The 25,477-nt window shown below is 38.5% G+C and overlaps 1 protein-coding gene across 5 annotated transcripts; it reads left to right on the top strand.

Moving 5' to 3' along the window:
• Positions 1–1,400: 1,400 nt before the first annotated feature.
• stx3b (syntaxin 3b) lies at positions 1,401–24,986 on the top strand. 5 transcript variants are annotated; one of them, XM_088081031.1, is made up of 12 exons: positions 1,401–1,797; positions 11,905–11,979; positions 12,135–12,234; positions 13,250–13,324; positions 13,515–13,585; positions 13,719–13,827; positions 13,903–13,976; positions 15,441–15,575; positions 17,568–17,678; positions 17,923–18,033; positions 19,768–19,884; positions 20,275–20,414. In XM_088081031.1, exons 1-11 carry the CDS (start codon positions 1,768–1,770, stop codon positions 19,855–19,857), a joined length of 981 nt encoding a protein of 326 aa, XP_087937157.1. In that variant the 5' UTR covers positions 1,401–1,767; the 3' UTR covers positions 19,858–19,884; positions 20,275–20,414. The 5 variants fall into 5 exon arrangements, 4 of the variants coding, with proteins under 4 accessions (XP_087937157.1, XP_087937156.1, XP_042348862.1 ...); XM_088081030.1 differs by lacking the exons at positions 17,568–17,678; positions 19,768–19,884; positions 20,275–20,414 and adding exons at positions 24,109–24,201; positions 24,289–24,986; XM_042492928.2 differs by lacking the exon at positions 17,923–18,033 and having other exon boundaries at positions 1,402–1,797.
• Positions 24,987–25,477: the final 491 nt, after the last annotated feature.

Here is a 25,477-nt window from a genome sequence, read left to right as displayed (position 1 = left end):
ATCCTCTCACGAGTTACGCTCAAGTAATGCCTATTCCTGGAAAAAAATTATTCATCCAACCAGTATCAAAAATAACCTGGGCACAGGTAGTATTTCAGTGTATTGGATGTGTGTAATCTGCTGTGTGTCACTGTATTTGGGTGGAGATTGGTGAAGACAGTATGTACACTACCATAGAAGTGACAGTGTCTTCATCCTGCTTTACACAGCAGTGGCCACCAGGTGTCAGTCACGCTCTTTCGTGCACAGTGGACGATTTTAACAGGATTACGTAATCGTTTTACGCTGCACGTTTATTGTACTGTGACGTATGCCTTCTATCCGGCCGTTAACATAGGATCATGCACTGTATATAATGCTATACAGTATAATAATAAGTATACAGTACAATAATACAGATGTATTTACTATAATGATTATTATTATTAATATTCGGGGGAGCGTATGCATTGCATGCATTGACAAAATGTCACTATGCCAAAATGGTATTTTCATCTGTTTTACTGGCCTGGTTGATGTTAAAGTTCCTTAAAGCAGTGAAGCAGTTAATATATATATATATATATATATATATATATATATATATATATATATATATATATATATATATATATATATATATATATATATATATATATATAGTATCATGTTTAACTCACATAATGATATTTAAACAAAATTTTAAAAAGTACAAGACAATAACTTAATAACTATAGTTATTAGTCAACAAGCAATATTGCTTTACTGTTCTTTAACTGTTGTATGTGTAGCACAGTTTTAGCTCATTTGTATTTGTGTATGTAGTCTTTTCCATGTAAAATAAAGGGGTTCAAAATAAATGTGTCTCTTCTTTCTAAATGAATAACAAAACCAGTCAACATCTTGAAAATATTCTAAGCCCAAATCAAAACAATTGTATACACTGGCATTCATTAAATAAATAAACAAATAAATAAGGTTTATTTATGAAGCACTTATCAAAGCCAACATTACAAAATACTTCACACTTAAAACACAAAAAACACACACAGGGAAAAAAAGTAAAAAAACAACACAAAATAAAAATATCGACACAGGAAAAAATCAAAAGGCAAAAAAATACAACCCAAAAGGAACATTTAAAAACACTGGTTGAATTTAAAATCAAAACAGAACAGGGCAAGACTTAAGTGCAATTTAATGTACAGTATAATAATAGCCTCAATAATCTTTTAAAGAGTAATTATAGGAATGCCTTTCGATGAAAATAAATCTTCAAATGTGATTTAAAAGGGGACAGTGATCATCAATATCATCAGTAGGTATCGATTATTCCTGCAGCACCTGAATGCATCACTGCTGCAGGTGGCTCAGGGCGTGGCCTCATCTCGGAGGACATGCACTTGTCTGCGCATGCGTGAGTCAGAAAAGTGCGTTTTAGAATGATTACTGGTGGCCAGCGGAGAGACAGATTATACGGCTCTACACAACTGTTGTTTTAATCCCCTGGGCGAGGAGATTTAGCAAAGAAAAAACACAGGTTTTAAACCCAGCAGCCATATTGCATGGAAAAACGACGGAAAGACTCCTGTTTTCAGAAAAAGTCGTTTTCTCAAACACCTCTGTCAAGACTTTTGGGGAGTTTAATTGTTTTTCTTACTGGCGGTGGGTTTGTGTCGGACAGCTAGCTCGCCAGCTGGCTGAGGAAGTCAGAGATTGGGACTAGTTTTGAGCCATTTTTTCCCACTATTTCTTTAGTTTTGAGGTGTTAAATTAACCGTCTAAAAGATGAAGGACCGATTGGAGCAACTTAAAGCGGTGAGTAGTGTCCAGGAAATGTCAAGTTTCCTCACAAGCTCTTTTTTTTTCTTCCAGTGTTGTGTCTCTGTACACTTGTCCTCCGAAAAACGTTTCTCATAGGAAGACAGTAGAGTTAAAAATATTCATTTTTACTATTTACACTTTCATTTAAACGGTTGAACCAAAAAAATAACTTGACCCAGTCTTGCACCATGTGATGACATAACTCATATGATGGATGTAGTAACACTGCAGGTTGGAAAGTGATTTAAAATGGGGGTGTTAGGTAAAAGAGATTCAGCCACACAGACATCATTTTCCATTTCTTTTCATGCAGCCATGTTGTATGGTGTGGTAAGATATATGTTGGCACGTAGTTTAATTGATGGTAGTAGTTAAACTGTGTCACCAGACGTCATTTTAAAAGTTGTAAATTAAAAACGGGGCTCCTGATTCCTATAATATGATGTTAACCTGTGGGTACTGAGGCATTTACGCAGCAGTTGCGTTGGACAGTTTCAGCTGAAAGTGACACCAGATGAATCATTCTGGTTTCATATTTATTGATTAGCAGTTGCCAGTGTCACTGAAAACATTAATTTATTATTCAGATCAGTGAAAAAATATGACATATTAGTTCAATTATAGTGCAAAAATGTAAAAATACTCTGGTCCCAGCCACTCAGAGGAATTTGCCGCCTTTATCTGTATTAAACAAAAAATCAACAACTTTGGCTTTTGGACTATGTGATTCAAACACTAAAACAAGCAATTTAAAGATAGCTGGGACATATTGGAAGGTTTGGATGGACATTGTTAAGTTGTTTCTGAAAAAGTAAGTGATAAATCCGCCATTAAAATAAAAAATGGAGTACTCAATAATGGAAAAATTCCATTATTGAGTTTCCAGCCATTGGAGCTGAAAACATTCAGTCAGCTGATCGGTGGGAAATTAATTAAAGAGTTTGGTTCCGCATTAATCTTTCAAGTCATTTATCATACAAAAATATCAAAATACTTTTGAGTATTTGCTGCCTTACTTGTTGTTGTTGTTGTTGTTGTTGTTGTTTGGTTGGGGGGTTTTGTAGTTGAAAATCTTTGGTTTTTGGAGTGTTTGACACACAAAAACAAGCAAATTTGAAGATGCCACCTTGAGAGATTTTGATCTTCAAGTATTCCCTAAAATTGTACAGAGTACATCATTAATCAATGATTTAAAAATAAAAAAAAAATAGACCAATCAGTACTGAAAATCTCTTGTAAGTTGCGGTCCTCGTTGCCATTACTGCCATAAACATTTTAAAGTATAGAAAATATATTAATTATGGTCAAAGTCAAGAGTTGTAAAATGGATACAGGATATACAATCGGGATAGATCAAACCAAAATAATGTTAACCTTACTTGTCTCCAGCCATCAGAGCCACAAATCCTCTACAGCAGCAAACATCCATTTTTAATAACATTTTCCCATCAAAGTTAATGACAGTTCATACACTTGTTGCCCAAGATGGTGAGGCCTTGATCCAATTTTAACCTAAGTCGGGATGTGTTGCCATAGTTACCTGAAACTGCTGGCCAAATATTTGCTGTGTTTAACGTTGCGGTGTCCCCCCAGGCGTCTGTAATCTCACACAGCTGGTCTCTTTTCAGGGAAAGGAAGTTAAGATAGCAAGTGAAGTGGGCGAGTCATTTGATGGGAAGTTGACGCTTTATACTGGATCTTAACACCTGTGAAACTGTGCTCGTTGCCTCAACGATCTCATCATTTTTTTTCTTTACTTCTCTTTTTCTTTATCTGTATTGTTTATCCACATTCACCCCACACTTTTATTTTCCTCCTTGAGATTCCTATCTAATGTTAAACGTGCAGGCGTCATCACGTCACCTGATAGACTGTAGACTTTGAAGAAGAGGAGCAACAAGAAATGCTGAATTGCAGTTTGATCTGGAGCTGTGGTCACATGCGATCACTTACGCTGCATGCTGTTAGAAAACTTTAAATACAGTTGCTTTGTCAGCTTGTTTTAAAATATACAAATAAAGCATACGTTGATAAAGTAGCCATGTTTGCCATATTTCTAGGGCTGCAGCTAACAGTTATTTTCATTATAATCTGCTGATATTTTCACATTAATTGATGAATTGTTTAGTCTATAAAAAGTAAAAAAAAAAGGGAAAAATATTCATCACAGCTTCCTAAAACCCAAAGTGACATCTTCAGTTTGTCTCTTTTGTCCAACCAACAGTGCAAAACCCAGAGCCCAACCGATATATTGGTTACCCAGTTTTATCGGCCGATATTTGCTCATCACAGATATATCAGTAGTCTGATATGCACAATATGAAAAGTTTTATTTTTAACAGGACATAATACAGTAAAGGCCGCTTAGAGTAATTTAAAATGATTCCAGATTAAGTTTACTGTTTCAGTGCACTTATGTCGTTGTTTAACTGTAAAATATTCTGCCGCCATTACGTAGCTTTGTCACAAGTATTTGATAACCATATCTGAGGGATAATTGCGTTGCATAATCGCATGTACATATAATATTGGCTGATATATTGATTTCGGAATTTCTATCTCCCCAATATCAATGTCGACATTGGCCTCAAAAATCCATTATTGGTCAGGTTTTACCAAAGACTCTTCATGTACTATCATAAACAACAAAAAGCTGAAAATTATCACATTTAAAAAACAGAAAGAAGCACATGTTTGACATTTTTGCTGAGAAAATGACTAAAAAAGAATAATAAATTATCAAAATAGTTAGCAAATAATTTTCTTTCAAATGACTAATCAATTATTAATCGGCACATTGTTGTAGCTCTAAAGAGTTTACTGAAGGCTGACATAAACTCGACAGCAGTTTTCATGTTATTCAGGCTCTCGGTTCACTTTCCTCATAGTATTTTCAGTCAGAGTCACATCCTCTTCAGTTCTGAGTAGCATTTCCTCATAGAGTACGACAGACTTGCTGGGATGCCGTTGTTACGTTACGTCGCCCACCTGGCTCAGAGATCAGCACACTGAACAGGGAAAGCTGTCACTGAACTGACACGACTTCTCCTGCAGAACGTGGAGTTTTTAAATCCCATGTCAGATTTTAGCGTTGCATTAACACAAGTCCTGATGGGGTATTTTGGCTTCTGTCACCATGCTGCTGTAAATCTGACCCCAGGTCCCAGTCCTGCTGCTGTTTGTGGCTCAATTTCTTAATCGTCCTGCGGGAAAAGCTAGTGCAGAGGACAGCAACTAATAGCTATTTATATCATTAATAAATTTGCATTTGTATTGTATTTTTTCAATTTGTATGTTGAGCCATATAATGTGCGAAAAACTGTGGGAAACAAACATAAAAAATACTCCAAAAATACTCAATATACTGACATTTTGACATGCAACGAAGCAAGTCCTCAGAAATGGCCAGCTGAAACTAGACGTGGGGAAAAATGATTCTTAGATGTATCGTGGTTCTCTCTTGAAAGATTATCTCAAAGCAGAAAAGTATATTATCAGAAATTTAAAACCCAGTGGTGGACATTATGATTGCTTGTACCAGTTTTGTAGGACTGGGCTGTAGCCTACGTTCCCGACAGCTGAACCATAGATTGTATAAAATAATGCATGTATCCACAGTGATGCTGCCCACTGGTTTGTGGATTTCTGTTTTGAAGCCTCAAGTTTGGCATTATGGCTGTTGCCATTTCGAATGTTTGAAACCAGGAGTGACTGTATTTGGGCCAGAGGGTGGCGATAACCGAAACATAGACCAATTGACTGATTGACCAATTCTTACAGCTTTCCAAGTGTACACGTTAATTTTTACACTATATGACGGTCCAGTTTCAGCTCAGTCTAAGCTCAACTGTCATCTTTCTCAACCTCCAAGTAAGGCGTAATCTCTGGTAGCATTTCATCATTTATGATCCTTAGAGACAAAGTCTGACAGTTAATCACCTCCCAGTTTCTCGGACTGCTTTATTGTTGTCTTTGGTTTGCTCACGCTTCACTCTTCTTCGGTTTGTTGTGTTGGAGAGTTGGATCACGATGTCTGCCTCAGCCTGTCTGGTCATTGCCGTATTGAATCGAGTTATGCAACAACCTGACATATGGTGCTTTGTATGCAGAGCAAGCGTAATTGAGTGATTTGAATAAAAGGAACGAGCCAGGCTGACATATCAATGCACTGATGTGCAGCGTGTGCTCTGTTTTTCTTATTTTTATTTGATGATTGCACAATCTTCATGTAACTAAGCATGAGATTATAGCATTTTGTCGAGTTTCATAAAAAAAAAGAGAAAATCTAATTTGCTGCTTTGTGGTTCCCGCTGTCAGTCAGCATTTTGGCACATTTGCACAGAGTGGCATTAAATCTACTTTGTTCGCAGTTTATTTATTTATTTCTCTGAAAATAGTGATTAGAGCATGGGTGTAGTTTTTCATTAGCATCAGACAATAATGCACAAAATGCTGCAAAAAAAAAGGTTTATGTGAAATATTTCCACAGGGCACTCTTTCTTTTTTCACATTAAATATCTCACACTGCTTCTTTAAAACCACCACTAATGATGGGTTGCAGGTTGAGTCATATGATGAGCAACTGAGTTTAAAGAGCAATGTTAGAAAAGTTTTCCTCGTGACTTAGATAAGGTCACTTTGATTGACTGTTCCTGTCAGTATTAAACTGTTGTTTCATAAACGCTAGTGCCTGTGTGTGTGTGTGTGTGTGTGTGTGTGTGTGTGTGTGTGTGTGGCCTTTGCCCATTTGGGGTTGTTACAGCATTTGTTGCACATGTTCGTCCCTTTCCTCTTATTTTTGCTGAATGAGAGACACTGGAAGGAAGTGAGTGCTTGTTCTTATCTCGCTGCTGCAGAAACACTGCGTGAGGGAGCATAACGTTTAGGCCAGAGGGCTGCAGCTGTATGTACGATGAACAACTCACAGAGAGGTCTAAAAACAAGCACTGTGTGTGAGGAAACTCTGTGCCCACAACTGTTGTTAGTTACAGCAGCCCAAACCAAATAGACAAGGCCAAATTTGCAATTCAAATTTTAGATGAGGAGTAGAAGGTTAAAGAGTGTCTAAAACTTGCCATTTGAAAACAAAGAACTTGTGCTGTTGCACTGAATATAAGTTCCTAATAGGGCTGCAGATGCCGACTATTTAAGTTATTAATTACTCTGCTATACTATTTTCTTTCTTATTACAAAATGTTTAAAATTTAGTTATAAAAAAGCCCATTATGATGTCCACAGCCCTAGATGATGTCGTAAAACGGCTAGGTGTGTGCAAAATTAGATTTTTTGCTGATATGCAGATATTTTCCAACTTGTTCTGGCCGATTGCAGAAGCCAATACCAATACATGCTTATATTTGTTTCCACCTTATTGCGGAGAACATCAAGTCTCTCCTGTAGTGGACCTGTTATTATGCCTACTGTTATCGTGATGGTCCAGCGGCAGATGCAGACATAAAAAGCAATGCTAGGTTACATGTTAAACCGGCCTTATTTATTCTCATGCAACCAAACTGTAAAATTCATCCCACTTTCACAGGCTTGGATAATTATCTCCCTGAGACAATGCTGACAATAGCCCCAACCAGGGCAAATTTGACCTATTTTGACGAATTAAAGTTGCATAATCTAAGCGGCATTTTATCAGCCTGTCACATGGGCAGAAGTGTTAATTTGTCAAATGCCACTATTTCTTTTTAAAGCATTTACGACATGCCAGTATTAACGTGGATCCCCCAAAGTGGCTTGTTTCATTTGACTGACCATCCAAAACTCAAGAAAAAAACTGTATTTTGTATCAAATGATAAAGAAAGCAGAAAATGCTCACATTTGAGTAGCTGGAGCCATCAAATGTTTAGGAGATTTGCTTGAAAAATACATAATGTCAATCAGTTATTAAAATAAATTATCATTTGTTTTTCCACCAACCGACTGCTCAGTGAACTACTGGTAATGATTGCAGCTGTTGCTCCAAGTTCCTTTTTAAATTATGACATTGTGCACTGTATAAACAGACAACGTTTCAACTTTCTCCAGCGTTTCTGTTATTGTTGGCAGCGCCGTCGTAAAGACAGCTGGAGCACTTTCTGTTTTCCTCAGATCTTAGCAACTATTACAGTTTCCACAGTGACTTTAGAGTTTCACCATCTGCCTTTTCTGCTACTGTAAATAATAACTGCAAAAAACTTCAATTGATATGCTTTGGTTTATTTTTTAATTTGTTTTAAAGGATCCCCATTAGTTGCTACCAGGGCACTGAAATGAAACCGTTTTCCTCAGGAAGGACGTCAGACAGCAAGAACAGATGATATTTATAATATTACTACTACTAATAATAATGATAACAATGACAATAATAATAATAATAGCACCTAGAAGAACTGTACCACAGTACGGGCTGCCACAAGCTCATTTTACTGGTAGATTTTTTTTAAGGAACAAACTTGTTCCACTGAGTAGAGGCCCTGTGCAAAACTGTTTTCTGAGTAGCTCATTTTCTAGGTGCAGGAACTACAACATGACCACGCGTGACCTGTCGAGTGATATGACCGTGTCTGTTATTGATATATGAGATCTTTGAGTATAAACTTTTAGGCTTTGTCGTAATTTTTTTTTTCACTGCAATCCCGCAAGAGGCCACTGTGAAAAATTGACTGAGCAGCTTTTCTGGGGGCCGGGAAAACTACCAGCATCTCGAATGTGATGTCCTCTTCCTAATGTGCAGTGCTTGATGAGCTTCAAAATAAAGTTCCTGTGTGCTGTAAATCGAGCCTTCATTTGCCATGGAGATTGTATCCTGTGGCAGTCAGAATTGCACAGTGAAAACAAGGTCTATGGGGAACCAATCTAAATGCTGCTGGTGTCATTATTCTGTGGCCATTACACCTGTCTGCGTCCATTTTAATACGGCAATAAGGAAGAGTGTAACTCCACTTGGAAGTTTAACAATAATTATAGTTACAGAGTGACTGTGGTACGGTGTTAATAAAGCGTAGTATTGATGTCTATTCAGAAAGAGATTGAGGCAGAGTCAGGTGATACGAGAGAGCAGGGAAGTCGACAGGTGTTTTGGCTAACATTTTCCATGCCTTGACTTTGATCCAGGCTGACTTTCTCCAGGAAAGTCAAGTGTCCAGACTTCAGACTCTGTTACCCATTACAACACAGCAGCACAAACTACCACGTGTCAAGCGTTTGGGCAGCTGGTAACACGCTACAGGTGCTCAGTGGAAACACATTAGTCTTTAAAAAGCAGAAGTAATTAAAAGGGAGGGAACTACGTGAGCATGTTGTCCCTTTCCACTCATTGTTTCTCTCTTATTTCCTCCACCTAGCTCCGTCACAGCATGGCTCTGTGATGTCTGTTTACACTGTGCCTCAGCTGCGGTTTCTTTAAGTCAGTTGAAACAGGTTAAGTTCCTGGAGCCCGGCCCTCGTCCTCTACCGTGCAAATATTCGCCAGCAGGGCTTAACTCTTTGTGGCCAACCTGCGGCACTGCCCTGTGTTTACTGACTGTACCTTGTGACATATATATGACCTCGGTAGAGTGAGACTTTCTGATAGATTTTATTGGCTGTAGGCCGATCAGGGTCAGACCAAAAATTCCGGCTGATGGATCACGTTTACCTGCTTAACAGGAAGCAATTTCATCAGTGTTTGTTCACAGTCTAAATGCTGTTCACTGGCTTTTCCACCCTGACAAGAAATGTACTTCTCGAGATTCATCCAGTGCTAAATTCTGTTATGAATATTGGTATTATTGGATATTGGATATTTTAATAGAAAATCTTGTAAGAAGATGATTAAGATGTTGATATTCATATTTTTTTCTGCTTATATTACTAGTGTGGTGTATGCTTTTAAGACTTGGGGCTGGGTATCAAATCTCAATGCTTTACATGCTAACTAAAATGTGTCCATTTGTCACAGAGTATCAACAGCTATCAAGAATTTAAAGCCAACATTGAATGCTTCGTCAGATTCATAGTTTTACTCGTCCTTTGACTTTTTCTTGGTTTAATTTCCTGGTTTAAATCATAACTTCGTTCAATTTTGATTGTATTTTATTAGAACAAAATTCATGCTCAATGTTGAGACAATGTGTGTATATCCTGCCATAAAGCTGCTACAAAGTTCCTTGTTTATGCCTCTTTTGCATTTTTGCACAGAACCATAGACATTTAACAAGGCATGACATGTAACACAACAGCGTTGCCCTCTAGTGTGATATATAACATTTGTGTCTAGGTTGCTTTCTGCAAGGCAAAAGGTAGATTTATTTGTCATGTTTCTTAAACGTGGTTTAAGAATCAATGAAATTAAAGTTGATCCTAAATCCTGCTAAATCTTTTTGGCGTTGAAGGAGGAGTTGAAGAGTGTCACGGCCTAGGGAAAGAAGCTGCTCTGTGGTCTGGTGGTTCGGCAGCGGATACTTCTGTTCAGCAGGGTGAACAGACTGAGGCAGCTGTCTTTCAGTATGCTTTGGGCTCTGTGCAGACACCTCACTTCACCGAGGTCACTGATGCTCTGTAGATGGGAACCAGCGATGTTCTGGGCAGCTTTAATCACCCGCTGTAGAGCCTTCCTGTCCCGGGCCGTGCACGAACCATGCCAGTTTCCACTCAGTATGCTTTGTATTGCTCCTCTGTAGAAGTTAACCAGGATCTTGCTCTGGAATTTAGCCTTCCTAAGTTTCTGTAGGAAGTAGAGCGTTTTCTGTGCTTTTTTAAGCGGGGCGGTGATGTGTGAAGACTAAGATTGGTTCCCAGTGATAGTAATTACAAGGAACCTGTAGCTGATGTAGACAGGGGTGTGTGTCTTTGCCTCCTTCTTTCTAAAATCAACAATCAGCTCCTTGGTTTTACTGACGCTGAGCAGCAGGTTGTTCTCTGTGCACCACTCTGCAACTACCGCTTGTCCCGGCTCAGAGGCGAGGCGACTCTGCTCCCCCTTTTTGATATTACGCTGAATGGCAAACGGTGTGATATTCCTGCCGTGGCAGGCAGTGTAAAAGTGGCCATATTTAAGGGTATTTTTTGCGATAACAATATTCTTGACAGTATGACAAAAATTCTGAGAATATTTTATTATTAATTTCAAGAACAAAAAATTGCAACAAAATAAGTCATAGTTTTATATGACAACATAAAGTTCGCCTTCAAATATTTAATTAAAAAATGAAAAAAAAAACCTCAGTTATTAAGTTTGTTAACAACAACAGTTACTCAGATTCTGTATGAAATATAAATATTACAACAAAATAAAATCAATCAAAAAATTACAGTTGCCAAATACAAAAACCATTGTAATTAATCTATAAATGGTATGTATATAATTAAATGACTGAGCTGTTTTCTCAACCTGGATCTGTATGCACTGTACGTTGCTAATTAGGATATAATTATTTCTTACTATATTAAAAATGATACCAGTATTGTCTTGGATAAAACTGATATGGCACACCCCTAGATGTCACTACCAGCATTCAGGTTTTATATTGACTCCCCAATCTAAACTTTAATTGTTACCCAGTTTCATGATGGAAACAAAAACATCAGAAGTCTCAGAAACCATCAGGCTCACATGTTGTCTGCAGGGCTGTGAATGAGTTTCAGGCAGAGAGTGGTTTTGAGTCACATTTTGACTTTAGGCTGGTTTATTTGACAGGATGTCTTTATCCTGCATATTTATCTGGGCCCAACACTGAAAATAGAAATTGCAGTACCCCTGTTTGATTGTTATCTGTTTGTTTGTAGATCACTTTTCAAAAACCATGTGACTTAAGTGCTTTACATATAACCTAACCTAAAAACATATACAGGAAATAGAGGTTGATTTAAAAAAAAGATATAATTCCACGGGTTTAGAAGAGTAAGTAGATGAAAAAAACCCGTAGACAGGCACACTGAGATGTCTGATTTTCTGTTTTGACATTATTGAACACACTGAGCATTTGAATGAACTTGTAATCCTGAGGTGTTGATGACATACTTTATACTTTGAGCTTCAGAAAAACATTTAATACCCTTCACACGTTCTCTCTGGCCAGCTGTAAACTCCCAGTACCACTCTGACACAGCTTATACTTTCATTCAAACAGACGTGCGATCAAGATGATGACGAGGTGGAGATCGCTGTGGACAACGCAGCCTTCATGGACGAGTTCTTCTGTCAGGTCAGTGCTGCTCTCCGTGTATAGAGGCTGTTTTTATATCTTCACTTGTGATTATCAGGGGCATAGCTGCGTGAATATTTGTAAATGGCTTTTTTTTTTCTTTTTTTTTTACATTTGTATGCATTTGAGATTTATGGTGTGTTTGTTTATTTCAGATCGAGGACATCAGGAACAGTATTGATAAAATTGATGAGAACGTGGCTGAAGTGAAAAAGCTTTACTCAGTCATTCTGTCTGCTCCCACATCAGATCAGAGTAAGATACCAGCTTTACTTTCTTACTTACACTCACCCCACCCTGCTGATTTACAATCATAATGTGGATGTTTTTCTTAATTAATGGTTTCTATCGTTTCTTCTTTACAAGCAACATTTGTATGCATTTTTTATGTCTCAAATTGAATTAAATCAGGCTGTTGTGAAGAAGAACTCAAAAAAGCCACAGATAATTTTCACCTAAAAGTGAACTGGTATATTGCGTGTTGTATCCAGTAACAATGACAATTTGTTGTGTAAGGATATAGTGGAGTAATGGCGTCCTGAGCAGAAAATGTAATCACGCTGGCGATGTGTGTTGTTGTAATTCCAGTTTCTCTGTTAATTATTGTGTAGACACTTCAGCTATGCATGTATGTTTAGTTTTTTTTTTAGTTCTCATTTTACAGCTTAACAGTACACTATGATTTTGAAAACATCTGACACTAGAAATAGGCAATTCAGTAACAGAATCTTGGTTCATATTTGTTTATTGTTGCCTAGTTTGACAGTTTGAACACAGTTCAATAGCAGTAATTGACATGAGTGACAGCTGCATTAGTCACTCCACGGCTCTGATTGATTGTTTTCATAAAGTCACGCTAGAGTCTTGCGGTGCCGTTTCAAGTACTTCAAGGAGGAGGCACATAAGTGTTTTTATTGCAGTAGGAAGAGTAGAAGGGACTTTTTTTTTATCTGTCTCATGTCCTCCTTTCAGAATATTGTGATAGTTTCAATAAATATAACTCTTAGTTATTTTCATAAAAGTTACCAACTTTATCTTTAAAGCAGCGTCTTAAAAATATGTCAATTAATGCAGGTTCACTGGTTTGAAAATCTCATATAATCAAGGGATAACATTTTTAAAGACAGCAGATCTTTCCTGAGCATCATGTTGATTTTTAAACCTGCTCTGAGAACACGATCAGTTTCTGAGTTTTTGCAATAGGTGTGGTTCTCTCACTCTGTTGCTAATGTTCTCAAGTGTTTATTGCCACATGTCTCTTCCTTCCCAGAAACACAGGATGACTTGGAGGCAATCACCAACGACATAAAAAAGATGGCCAACAATGCAAGAAACAAACTCAAGAGTGAGTCTGCCCCATGACTTTGCCTCACACACACACACACACACACACACACACACACACACACACACACACACACAGTGGGGATGTTCAATGGATTTGGTGTGAAATGGTGCTGGAGAATTAGACAATGATGTGATGTGAAGTTAATTTTAAAACAGAATCTTAAATCATCATTTGGATTGCTTCACAGCCATCGAGAGGAATCTGGAGTCAGAAGAGCAGGAGAGGGTGTCGGCTGACATGCGGATACGTAAATCACAGGTAAATTACATACACCTGAAGTTTATTTTTAGGTTTTCTCTCACATTGAAATTCAACAGGCTTATTTTCTGTGACGCAGGTCTGCTAAAGCACTGAATAAATACAAAAAAACCTTTTTTTTCTTGTCTTCCAGCATGCAGTGCTGTCCAGAAAGTTTGTGGAGGTAATGACAAAGTATAATGAAGCCCAGGTGGACTTCAGGGAGAGGAGTAAAGGACGCATTCAAAGACAATTAGAGATCAGTGAGTGACCTCCATAAAGTTATGTGATGGTCCCACGATTTGCTTTGTCATTAACTTTTTTCTTTCCCTCTCCAGCTGGAAAAGCAACAACAGATGACGAACTGGAGGAGATGCTGGAGAGTGGCAACGCTGCTGTGTTTACTGCAGGGGTAAGTGTGTGTGCGCACATGCATTTCTGCTATTTTTAACTATAACCCAACACACTCTGCCTTCACACTGATCATGGTGTGGCTGAACGGAGAAAAAGTTGTCAGTTGCTCACTCCAACTAGAAACCCCTCGTATCAACTGGTTAAAGATTAGCTGTGCTTGTGATTTGGCCTCAAAGTCAGCTTTCTGTCTTGTGCCTTCTTGAGGGCTCCAAACCTCCTTTAACGTACTAACAGCCAATGCACACAAACATTTATTGAACTAATTGGAACAGCTGAGAAATCAGCACCAGCGTGTCTCAACTGAACAGAATATGCACAATGCAAGTGATGAGAAAGTCTCTCTTTCAGTACAGTTTGGGAAGAATTTCTTGCAAAAGGATACACAGCTTAACTTGACAGCACACCTTACCATAAGCGTAACGAGAAAGGGTAACGTTTATTAATGTAACATTTTATGTGTACTGCGGACATTAAAATTTATGACGTGATCGCCTTCTTCTCCTACTACAGTAAAATGACTTATAACGCTAAACCCATCTGAAAGTTAAAGGTTCAAAACATTGAGTGTGAAATTTTCAGACAGCAAGTGCCACAATCAAATCCAATCAATGACACTAGTACAGTCTCCGTTTAAAACGTGTGTTTAGACAGGCCGATTTCCTCGAAAACAACTGATCCAAACTCGCCACTGCGTTTTATGGGTCCTGAGCAATAGACCTCCATGCGGTAGTTGTGTTTCCGAGCAATACTTGAGTGTACGAGTCATTTGGGTGATAAAGCTCACACAAACATTTTATGGCCTCACTAAATTCACATCCAGGGTATTTCCAGGAAGAAATATGTTCACTCTGATGGATACATCATCGAACATTATTATTATGGTTTTAATACTTAAGTTTAATTTTATATTCTTAAGGGAATTCTGAAAAAATGTTTCTGTTTTTGAGATTTTATGATTTTATTGATTGCACACTGCATTGCTCACAGTGTCTATGTATTTTTTATTATGTAATTACTTATTTTTTGACTCAGTGTTTTATTTACCATAATGTGAATTTTTAATGATAACCGTGATCTGAATACTACATTTTGTTCTTCTCATGTATTTGCATGGCTTGACCCTTGATCGCTGAAGCTTGAACTGTTCGAGTTTGTTGAACTGTAATATCTCCGCTCTCTTTTTCTTCATCTGTTCTTGAATGTACTGAAGCAAGCGACGGGGAGAGAGCTGTATCCAGCAGGCTGTTTGGTGGTGTAACAGTTAATAGGGGTCCCCTCTCAATACACTACACAGTGTTTACATACTGCACTTATAATAAATTTGTCCCATAGATTTGATTTAAGATCTCTCACTCAACACTGCACTAGCAGAAGTTTACCTCTGATCATCACAGACTCCGTTTTTTTTCATGTTTATCTGAACTGGTCCTGAATAATACCAATAAACCTCTCCTCATAACAGATTGTGGACGCTGGGATTTCTAAACAGGCCCTGAGTGAGATTGAATCAAGACACAAAGACATTGTCCGCCTGGAAAGTAGCATCAAGGAGCTGCATGATATGTTTGTAGACATCGCCATGCTGGTGGAGAGCCAGGTACAGTCCTCCACATCCACTTGCCCATTATTTCATCCACCCGTCAATTACTTCAGGAACTTCGCATCCATTTCAGTCATTTGTTTTGCTCATTCTGACCTTTTCCTCGCCGCTGTGTTCTGTCCCGACTGTATCAATGCTTTTTCTCCTGTTTATCTCTCTTCACATCTCCACTGTGGTTTCACTGTACATCTGCATCTGTTTCCTCTTTTCCAGCTCCATGCCTTTCTTACACCTCTCTTTACTTCATTCTGCCGCCTTCATCTCATCACCCATGGAACCAACATGAGTGCATTTAGTAAGATGTACAATTAAAGCAACATCAGAGCAGACTAAACACTAGAATAAATCCAAACACATACTGTTTATCAGTCAGTCACTGTATGACTATGCGTACATATGTCTAACCACATATTTCCTGCTACTTAAACCATGCTCTCTGAGGGGAAGGCTTGTTTGAGGTAAGGGCCAAACTCCTGCTGTTTGTGTTGTGTGATTTTCTCATGAATGGAAGACGTACCTATTTTTAAGCAGCTGTGTATTGTAACAATGTGGGTAGATTGCACATTGTGCAGTAGATTTTGCAGATTTCACGTAGGATTTTTATATGCCGGCTGCCATGAACACAAAGGGTATTGAGGCAGATTGAGAGAGAGCACTGCCTCTCTCTCCCTCTCTTTATAAAGCTTGACCAAACTCCCAACACCCGAGACGCACTGCATGCATTAGCAGCACATGATGGCAACCTCACCAAACTGCAGCATCTTGCACGCTTGCGGTGTTCACACTGGTAGCACTGATGCTGCAACGCTGCTGCAGAGGTGCCTGCTGCTATGAATACTGTATTTCCACATTTATAAGCACATACTCCATTCATTTATGAGGCTGTGCACACTCTTGCATTGTCAACAACACGGTCATGCAACTTTTCGCAAATGCCTTTGGTCAACAACTAAAGGGGTTTTGTGAACATAAACGTTATCAGAGGGCTTTTATTTTTGAAACGGAAACAGGAAATGTTGAGTAAAACAGATACATTAATATTTCCTCGTGTCTGTGACAGATAGAGAATTTGAACTTGCAGTGAAAGTTGATGTGTCTATATAGTGATTAAAACAGCATTTTCACTATCTATTTCTGCTGCACATGGGAAACAAGTCTCAGTTTCTCTAGATGTGTCGCAGCTGAGACCCACCTGAGCATGGTGGTCATGCTGGAAGTAAGCCTGCTCTAATTTGTTAACATGAGCAGTGAAAAAAAGACCCAACAGGTTCTGCGACGCTCACACGCTGCTCACTGCAGCAGTGTGTCTCAGGGACAAACCAGCTGTAAATCTAGGCAGTGCTGATCAAATATAATACAAGATTCTGCTACTCCATTGCCTGTTTCTCACCTAAAATGTTTTAAGAAACATATTTTACCTTACTGTTTTATGGTAATTTGTGAATGTTTGTTAACAGCTGGCTATTATGTTGTTCTCTGTCAAGCTCGTATTACTCCCTCCACCAGCACGAGCATTTATTGGTTCTGTCTGGTGCAGTGCATTCTGGTAGTTTTCTACCTCTTGAGCAAAAGCTAATGCCACAGCCTTATTTTTCTCAATTTTCTCTGGTCACGTAGCACCCATTTAAGGAGTATTTACATCTTTATACCAGTTCAGCCCAGTTTTATGAAAAGACAATCTTTTGAGCAGTGAAAAACTTGTTTAATTGTTTTTACTTCCAACTTTTAGCTTAAGGATGTTTGTCCCAAAATACATTTGACATTAATATGCTGTACATGTGAAGGCTTTTCCCTGACATTGAAAAAAAGCTTGAGTCACAGCAGAGATTTTGATAATTAAAGCACCAGAAACTTCAAAATATCGGTCAGCATATTTCTAATACATCTGACACCAGACGCGTGGCTGCATTACTTGAACCAATGCACTGTACTGTTCCTCTGCTTGTGAAGTGTTGCTCTGTATCTCACTGATTGTTGTGTGTTTTTCAGGGTGACATAGTAGACAACATAGAGCAGAATGTATCCAAGTCAGTGGACCATATAACAGTGGCTAAGGAACAGACCAAAAAGGCTGTAAGGCACCAGACCAAAGCACGCAAGGTAATGTAATTCAGCCACCTGCTGCTGCACCAGTCTGCTCGTGACTTCTTTCCGCCCTTTTCCAGACACAGTTTGACACATTTGAACTACACCATGTGCACACATACTCCCTCACCCTGGAGACACATTGCCAGTCACACGTAACCGTTGCATTCTGTGCGCTTCGCTTTTTGTTTCTCTCTCTGTTGTTTTATGCATCTTTTTTGTTGCTTTCTGTCACCTGTGACATCGTGCCACATGTTAGGGTGGAATGATTGACAGGATTGAGAGCAACATGGATCAGTCGGTGGGCTTTGTGGAGCGGGCCGTAGCGGACACTAAGAAAGCTGCAAAATTTCAGCAAGAGGCTCGCCGTGTGAGTGACCACAGTCAGGAGGAGCAGTCCGGTTTCCCAAAAGCAAAAAATAAATTCATGTTGACATTAACAAGAGGACCACAATGACCATGAGATCAGTGCTATTCAAATTCAGATCTTGAGGCTTTAACAGGCTGTATAACAACGAGAGTGATAGGAAAAATTAAATTGGACATTACAGGACAAAGACTGAATCAGCCTTTGTATTAGAATATTATTCATTAATGCTTTCCATGTTGTCCAGCAGAATATAAGATACAGAATCAGTCATTGTGGAAACCGCGTAATGTCAAAAAGACAACCAAAAAATTGAACTTTAAGGAATAAAAAAAAAACAAATAAAGGGGCAACATTTTAAAACTGCGTAGTAGACATATTACCAAATAGCTGTTTATAATGATGTATGGTAGATACTTCTTTGCCTGTTGCGCAGTATGTGGTGTTATATTGCCCAACCTTAAGGTGTAAAGAATTCCTCTTTTAACACAAAGATGCTTTTGGGAAATCTGCCTTATGATATGAAGATCATCCCCACCATCAAGACCGTGATCGTCACATTGATTTGTACCTGTGATGGCTTGTGAAGACCCCCTAACCCTCCTACCTGCCTTGTTCCTGAGCCTCCACCTCCCTGTGGCCTGTGGATCCCTGTGCTTTGAAACCCAGTGACCTGCCCAGTACCGAGACCGCCTGCTTACACACACAAACTGACAGCTTACACACTCTTCTCTCTTCTTTCTCTTCAGCTTTAACCGTAACTTTGTCTTTATTTACAGTTGTCCGTGGCTGCTGTTGCATTGTTCTGTGACTTTGTCTGTTTGACGATGTTGCTCATCAGCTTCAGGCTGTTAAAGCTCGTATATGGAAATAACTTTATTAACATGAAGTCAACATGCCAAGACAAACTGGTTTATCAGACTTTTGCAAGATTGGAGTTTGTGTGGTTACCAAGCTAAAAGGAGAATTTGTGATATTTGATACAGCCATTGTTGCAATATATTATACATATTCCCTCATACAAAGCTTGTACTTAATAACATACAGTAGTGGACTCCATAATTTGAATTGAAATGAGTTTAGAAAAGTCCTGAAATTTGTTTGTGATTCAAGAAATTATTACAGTAATCTTCATCGATAATCTAACACTTCAGATAATATAACTGCTTTTTTTTCTGTAGCTTTCGAAGTAAGGTAGTGACGTTTTATTGATCACTGTATGTTTCTTCTTTTTCTCCTTGCGTTCCGTCTCTCCCTTCTTTTATGCCAGCTAGCTGAAATTATGTTTGAATAGAGATTGAATCTGATATGTTAAAAAAAAATAACCCCGCACAGTTGGGGCAAGAATAACAAATTATTATGGGTCCTTAAAAGATCATATAAAAGTTTTGAAATTTTGTCCATGAAAATGTGTGGGAACTTTAGCTTTACAAATATATGCAAAATATTCTTTTAATGACCAGAATTTATCCAATCTATTTTTAAATGAGTTAACTGAAGTAGCCGGCACTACATCCACTCGTTCCATGTTTTTACTGCTTTTATGAATCAAATCTATTATTTCAAAAGTGGATGACGTGCTCAGCCAAACCATCTGTAAACAAGCTTTTATAGATCTCTGTCTATGCCAGAATTGATGAATGTAGTTGTTGCACAAATTCAGGACATATAATCCTTGTTTTTTCCCCACTGAGAATGGTACTAATGGTCCTGTATATACTTGCTTGTCCTCAACAGAAAATGGTGATAATAGTGGTGGTTGTGCTGATCTTGGTGGGCTTACTAGCTCTCATAATCGGGTTGTCAGTTGGACTGAAGAAGTCATGAGCTATTTGAATGAGAGGAGAGCTGAGGGTGAGTAACTCTGGAGCAAATAAGCTCTACAGGGCCACAATGGGTGTGGGTTTTAAACGTGCTTTGGAAAAGGGTTTGCGCACACTTTACCTACGGCTCTGTGTGTGAGTGTGAGTGTGTGTATGTATGTGTGCGTGCGTGTGTTTGTGTGCATGTGTGTGTTTTCTTTCTATTCCGTGGGATTACTTGAGGTGTGTTTGTGTGTATTTGAAGTTCGTGGGTGTGTGTTTTTGCTCTCATTCTGAAGCGCTTGCCTCTGGTTACTGTTGAACAAACAAAGCGGTGCTAGAAGTGAGTTACAGTTTTAGCTGGTGTTTGGTCTGTGGGCTCCTTTCATCGCTCACGTTTCCCGTCATAAACGCCATTTTCTTCTTTTGTTTCTCTTTTTAGAAGATGGTCATTGTTGGTGCGGTCTGTGCTATGGTTGTTGTCATCCTCCTCATTGTCATCCTCACCTGGACACTATAACAGGACTGCTGTTTTGCTACCATCATCAGTTTATCCATCATCCACTCCACCCCATCTTCCATCAGCCAAAGAAAAACCTGATTGCTCCATATGGATATAATGATATTTAACCTGCAGATGCAAGGACTAGTAATACATTTCTGGAAAAAAAAAAAAGACTGATGAAACTTATAAAAAACTTTTAGTCCAATCAGAGCCGTCCTTCCTGTTCTGTGAGGTCTGTTTGACTCCTTTAGTTTGAGAATGCTCTGCTGCAAATGTGGAAATGAGACTGAAGCTGGTATGAGGTGCAATAACTATTGTATCTCTGCAGAGGGGAAAAAAGGGAATTGAAAAATAATCGATCATAACGTCACTCCAGTGCCTCTACTGTACATTTCACTGTCCGATGTTTAAAGCCAAAGAATCAGCCTCGAAGTCCTCTGAAATTGATTTCAATGTCCAGTAAGTTGGACTCTTGTGAAGCGCTGTGGAAGCACCCTCATTGTTATTTCTTGCCTTTATGAGCCTTGACACATGTGATTGAAAAGCTAGCTACTGTATGTTCACTGTATTTGGGATTTTGTTGGGTTTTTGGGGAGGGGGGCAGGGGATTTCCAGCACTTTCACATTTCAAAATATGACTTTATTACTGTAATTATTAAGGTGAGATGATCATGTGACTAATATAATTATTACTTCCGTGTAGCCCTGAAATATGGCTCAGTTCTTTAACTGGAAGAGGATCGGTGTGCTCACTTATGATTCTTCAGTTTAGAGAGCCCAGTGGTTCTGATTTTAAATATGAAGGATGGTGCTTATGGAAACACATTTCAAAGACGAGGAGAAAAAAAGAAGACAGCACTGCAACATCTTGTTTTCTATCTTTGCAAACTCGTATAGCCATCATGACCTTTTACACATATACAGACATTATTGTCTCCCCTGTTTTAGTGCTGTAAAAACATTTTTTAATGCCAAAATGTATGAAGAGAGGCTGGAAGTGACACTTGCTGTTATAATTTCACTGCCAGAATAGTTTAGTAAGTAAATAACAGTAATGTATTTATTATATTATGTTGCCAATAAAGTCGCACATACAAGATAAAGTGTAAAAGGACACTATCTAACCTACAGTAAGTCTCTCTGATTGGTGTCTTTCGGTACAAGGTAGATTTTTCTTAAATGCGAGATGTGTGATGTGCATTTTAATTTAGGACTCGATATATTTCTGCTGTAAACATACAGCTCAGTTACACCTAAGTTTATTAGGTACAACTATCTGAAATTAACAGCCCTGCAATAAATGTAACGTTCATAAAAGTTTCAACAGCTTTATAGATATGTTGGTTAAACTTTGTGGGCATTTTGGAGACAGTAGTTGATGGTGCTTTTGAATTGAGTTACATACAGTGTGTCTATAATTGAGCCTGCCTTCAGTGATACAAAGAGGGTGAGCTTAGTAGCAGAAACACCTCTCAGTATAACGGTTAACAACTCAACAGCACCGCTTACTACAGTCTCGACGAATGTCTAAATCAACAAAAACTAAATCTTTCTCACTGCAAATATTTTGACTTGTCATAGTAGGAAAAACTAGTGATGATTAATGATAACTTTGTTCTCTTTAAGTGCGTCAGTGAGACAGACAGTGAGCCATAATTCACTGAATTATTTACACCGGTGCTTTTCCTAATGTCACAGGTCAAAATGTCCTCTGTGAAGGCTTGTAACCTATGTTTTTTTTGTTTTAGTCTGTATTTTAGAAAATGTTTTGATGAAAATCTGAATCTTTATTGGCATCAAGGGTAACTTAAGTTTTGGTTTGGACCCTATTTTTCCATTTGTTAGTGTCTAAGTGACTTAACAGCAAGTTTAGGTCCAGTGTTGAGCGAGAGTGCTGCAGCAGGGAATCATGAAACAGACGTCAATATGCACTGTATATGAATGTCCTCTGAAAGTGCTTTATTGCCACTGAGAGGGTCAGATTGAGAAGTATTATTGAGGATCGAATACCTACAGAGATAGACCTTTTGTAAAAGAGTAAGATCCTTTTTGTTAAACCAGAAAAAAAGCCCCCAAATCTCCATTGCCAGACACACCGTACCCTATTTAAATAGACAGTAATTTAATCCTTTTAAAACACTCTTAATTCAAAGTCAACAGAAACAAATAAAACTCACAAAGCTGTTTTCATTCATCTCTCCACTGTCCAACAATCACAACTCCTGGTTTGGCTGGAATAATATTTATTAACCCAGTTAGAAAAACAGTTCATCATACAATTGTGCCAACTTTCCTCTAGCCACCCAAACCCACCCTCCATAACCTCCCTCCACCCAGGCTGTGGGCTATTAAAGAAAATAATAATAATAATTTAACATTCACGTATATGAGACAAAACAAATGCACCAAAAAAAAGAATTGTTTATGGAAATGGAGTCTGGTGGGTTTGACAATAGCGATTTCAATGTTTTCTCTGGTTAAACAAAAAGGATCTTTCTCTGTAGTGGCCTTTTTCATACTGTTGTCAGACACTTATGATAAAAATCTGAGCCTGTCAGTGGCAAAAGCAAGAACTTTTAATGGACATAAGCTTATTTTGCAAAATGCTTTCTGCCAAACTCTCTTAATACTGGACTAATTTCAAAAATCGTTATTCCCATTAATCGCTTAGATACAAACACATGAGAAAATAGGGGCCATGCTGAAAAATGTAAGTTACCCTTTAAACTATACCTGTTTGTAGTCAGATTTGTCACATAGATATATGAAAATGTTGTCAATAAACCAAACTAAATGCATGAATCATTTGTTACAGGGCTGTTAGCTAGGTGTGCCAAATAAATTGGCTTTGATTCTGGTAGCTCCCCATCATTTCATTTGACCCCTTTGTCTTAGAGGGGTGAATGTGTCATCTTTAGAGTTTATTAAACCAAAATGTTGACACCCAGAGGCTTTAATGTGGCAGTTAAAGCTGGTGATCCTAGCTGTGTGTACAACAACCCAATCAAAGACACTATTTCCAGTCATTAAAGCGACAGGTATTGACCACATACATGGCTTTTGTAGCTGCCATCACTGAGGGAAGCGTTTGTTTCTGTTAGCCCACAGCCTGAATGGTTCCCTTTAATTCTGGTTGCGCGGGGAGCACTTGAAAGTGAGAGGCCTCCCCAGCTTGCTCTTTTGACCACACAGTCTGCTATTTTGGCTTCTGCCCTCCACTGTTCAGTTGTAATGCTTCTATTCAAGCCTTTTTTTCTCCGCACACCGTTTCAACCAGCAGCACAAGCTGCAAAAAGAGAGGGAGGAAAAAACAAAAGCTGTTGTTCACTTTAAAATGAACAGATTTTAATGAGAATTAAAGATTTTATGTTTTTTAATAATTGGTTGACTTGTGTTTCCTTATTGCAATCTTATGCCTGTCTCTTTGTGCTTGATAGAAAATTGTTTTTATACTTTGTGCGTGTTGTGGAAGAGCTTTGAGAATGTGCTTCTGTGGGAGCAGCAGATTGTTGATACAGCATGTAAGTGTTGCAAACTACATCTTTTTATGTCTGGTGCACAACAGGTGTCAAAGGGAGGTAAGTTTTTCATTTTTCCTTTCTCTTTACACACACACACACACACACCCTAATCTCCGTAAACCTTTGTTCTCCTTTTGCTCAGTCACTTCCTAACACCAACTTGTCCTTCAGTTTGAATTGTGTTACATTAAAGTCTAACTCCAGTGACACCTGCTGTCTCACTGCTCTCTGTGTTTTATTGAATCTGCAGAAAAAGATGATGATTACATTGTGCTGTGCCATCATTGGAATCGTTGGGTTCTCCTATCTCTACAGCTTCTTCTCGTAAAAAGGTTTCACACAGGTAATCACCTGCATCAGCCTTTAACACTCTGAATTATGTTCTTTAACACTAAATGTTGACTTTATGTCCATTTTTGTCTTTGTGTAGTGTTTTTAGGGACGAGAGTGTCAAGAACAATTTCCTGAGGTGCTCCCCTATTTTTACCCTGACCATTATTTTAATCTGTTTCAAAATCTAATATATACATATACATGTGTGTGTATATATATATGTAAAGAAAAAAATTGAACCATAGCAGCCCTGACCACACTTACCTTTCCACTGATAAATTTAAATTATTTCTCGCTGTATGAAGTGTTTTAAAAACGTGTTATAAATGTGTAGATTTTTCTGCCTGTTCATAACTCAACATGTGACTTATCGTCAGTTTGGACCATTCTGGTTGACTGCCGCCTCCCTGTGGTACAAAGAAAGCACATTCATATTTATTATAAGGAAATTATTACAACGGATTCATTTAAAGTTAATAAGAACGAATTATGTTTTTTCCCCTATTGCAGTCTTTGGCTTAAACACATATTAAGCTCTGGTAAAAAAAAAAACAACAAAAAAACAACAACAACAAAAAAACCCAATGAAGTAGTATTTTCTGACTTATTTGTTGTCATAATTTGAATAAATCGTGTGTGATTTTGTTGTGTGTGAACTGTCTGTATGCGTCTGTGCTGCTGGCATGCTTGTGCTGATGGTCTTTTCTGTAACAGCGGCTGCCACTCGCTCACTGGCTGTGTCTCAACCCAGTAAAGCCTGTTATGTAATAAAAGATTTCTGTGCGTTGTACCCGGTGTTGGTGTGTGCTTCGCTTCTTGTGTTGCAGGTTTGTGCATGGCTCAGTTGATGGCCTGTATGTGTGCACAGAGGCTGGCTTTCTTCAGCCCAACACCTTTTATTTACAGAGCATGTTTACTTCGTGTGCTGTAAAAATGCACGACATTACAAAGCTGCACGGACGGCTTTCCTGACCTCATTTCATCCCCCATCTCGCTGTTCTTCCTAACCAGAGGCAGGCCCGGCCCATCAACACCCCGCGGGGGCGGGGTCTGCACAAGGGTGCGCTCGTTTTTTATGCATCGTTTGTGGAGGATAATCAGGATTGAGAAGCAGTGATGAAATTTGATTCAACCACACACAGTAAATTATCCCTTGGGAGGATGCGATTTGGCATTGTAGGAGCACAAAATTAGACAAGATATTTGAAAGTATATAGGTTTTAAAAAAGATTAAAGTACAAAGAAAGAAAGAAAGAAGGAAGTTTAAAAAAACTACGTTTTCATGA

This window comes from Plectropomus leopardus, chromosome 8 (assembly GCF_026936395.1).
Source record: "Plectropomus leopardus strain MGB_pleo_1.0 chromosome 8, ASM2693639v1, whole genome shotgun sequence".
In the NCBI taxonomy this organism is placed as follows: Eukaryota; Metazoa; Chordata; class Actinopteri; order Perciformes; family Serranidae; genus Plectropomus; species Plectropomus leopardus.
The sequence above is the reverse complement of the archived record's forward strand: the minus strand, read 5'-3'. Positions and strand labels throughout refer to the sequence as shown.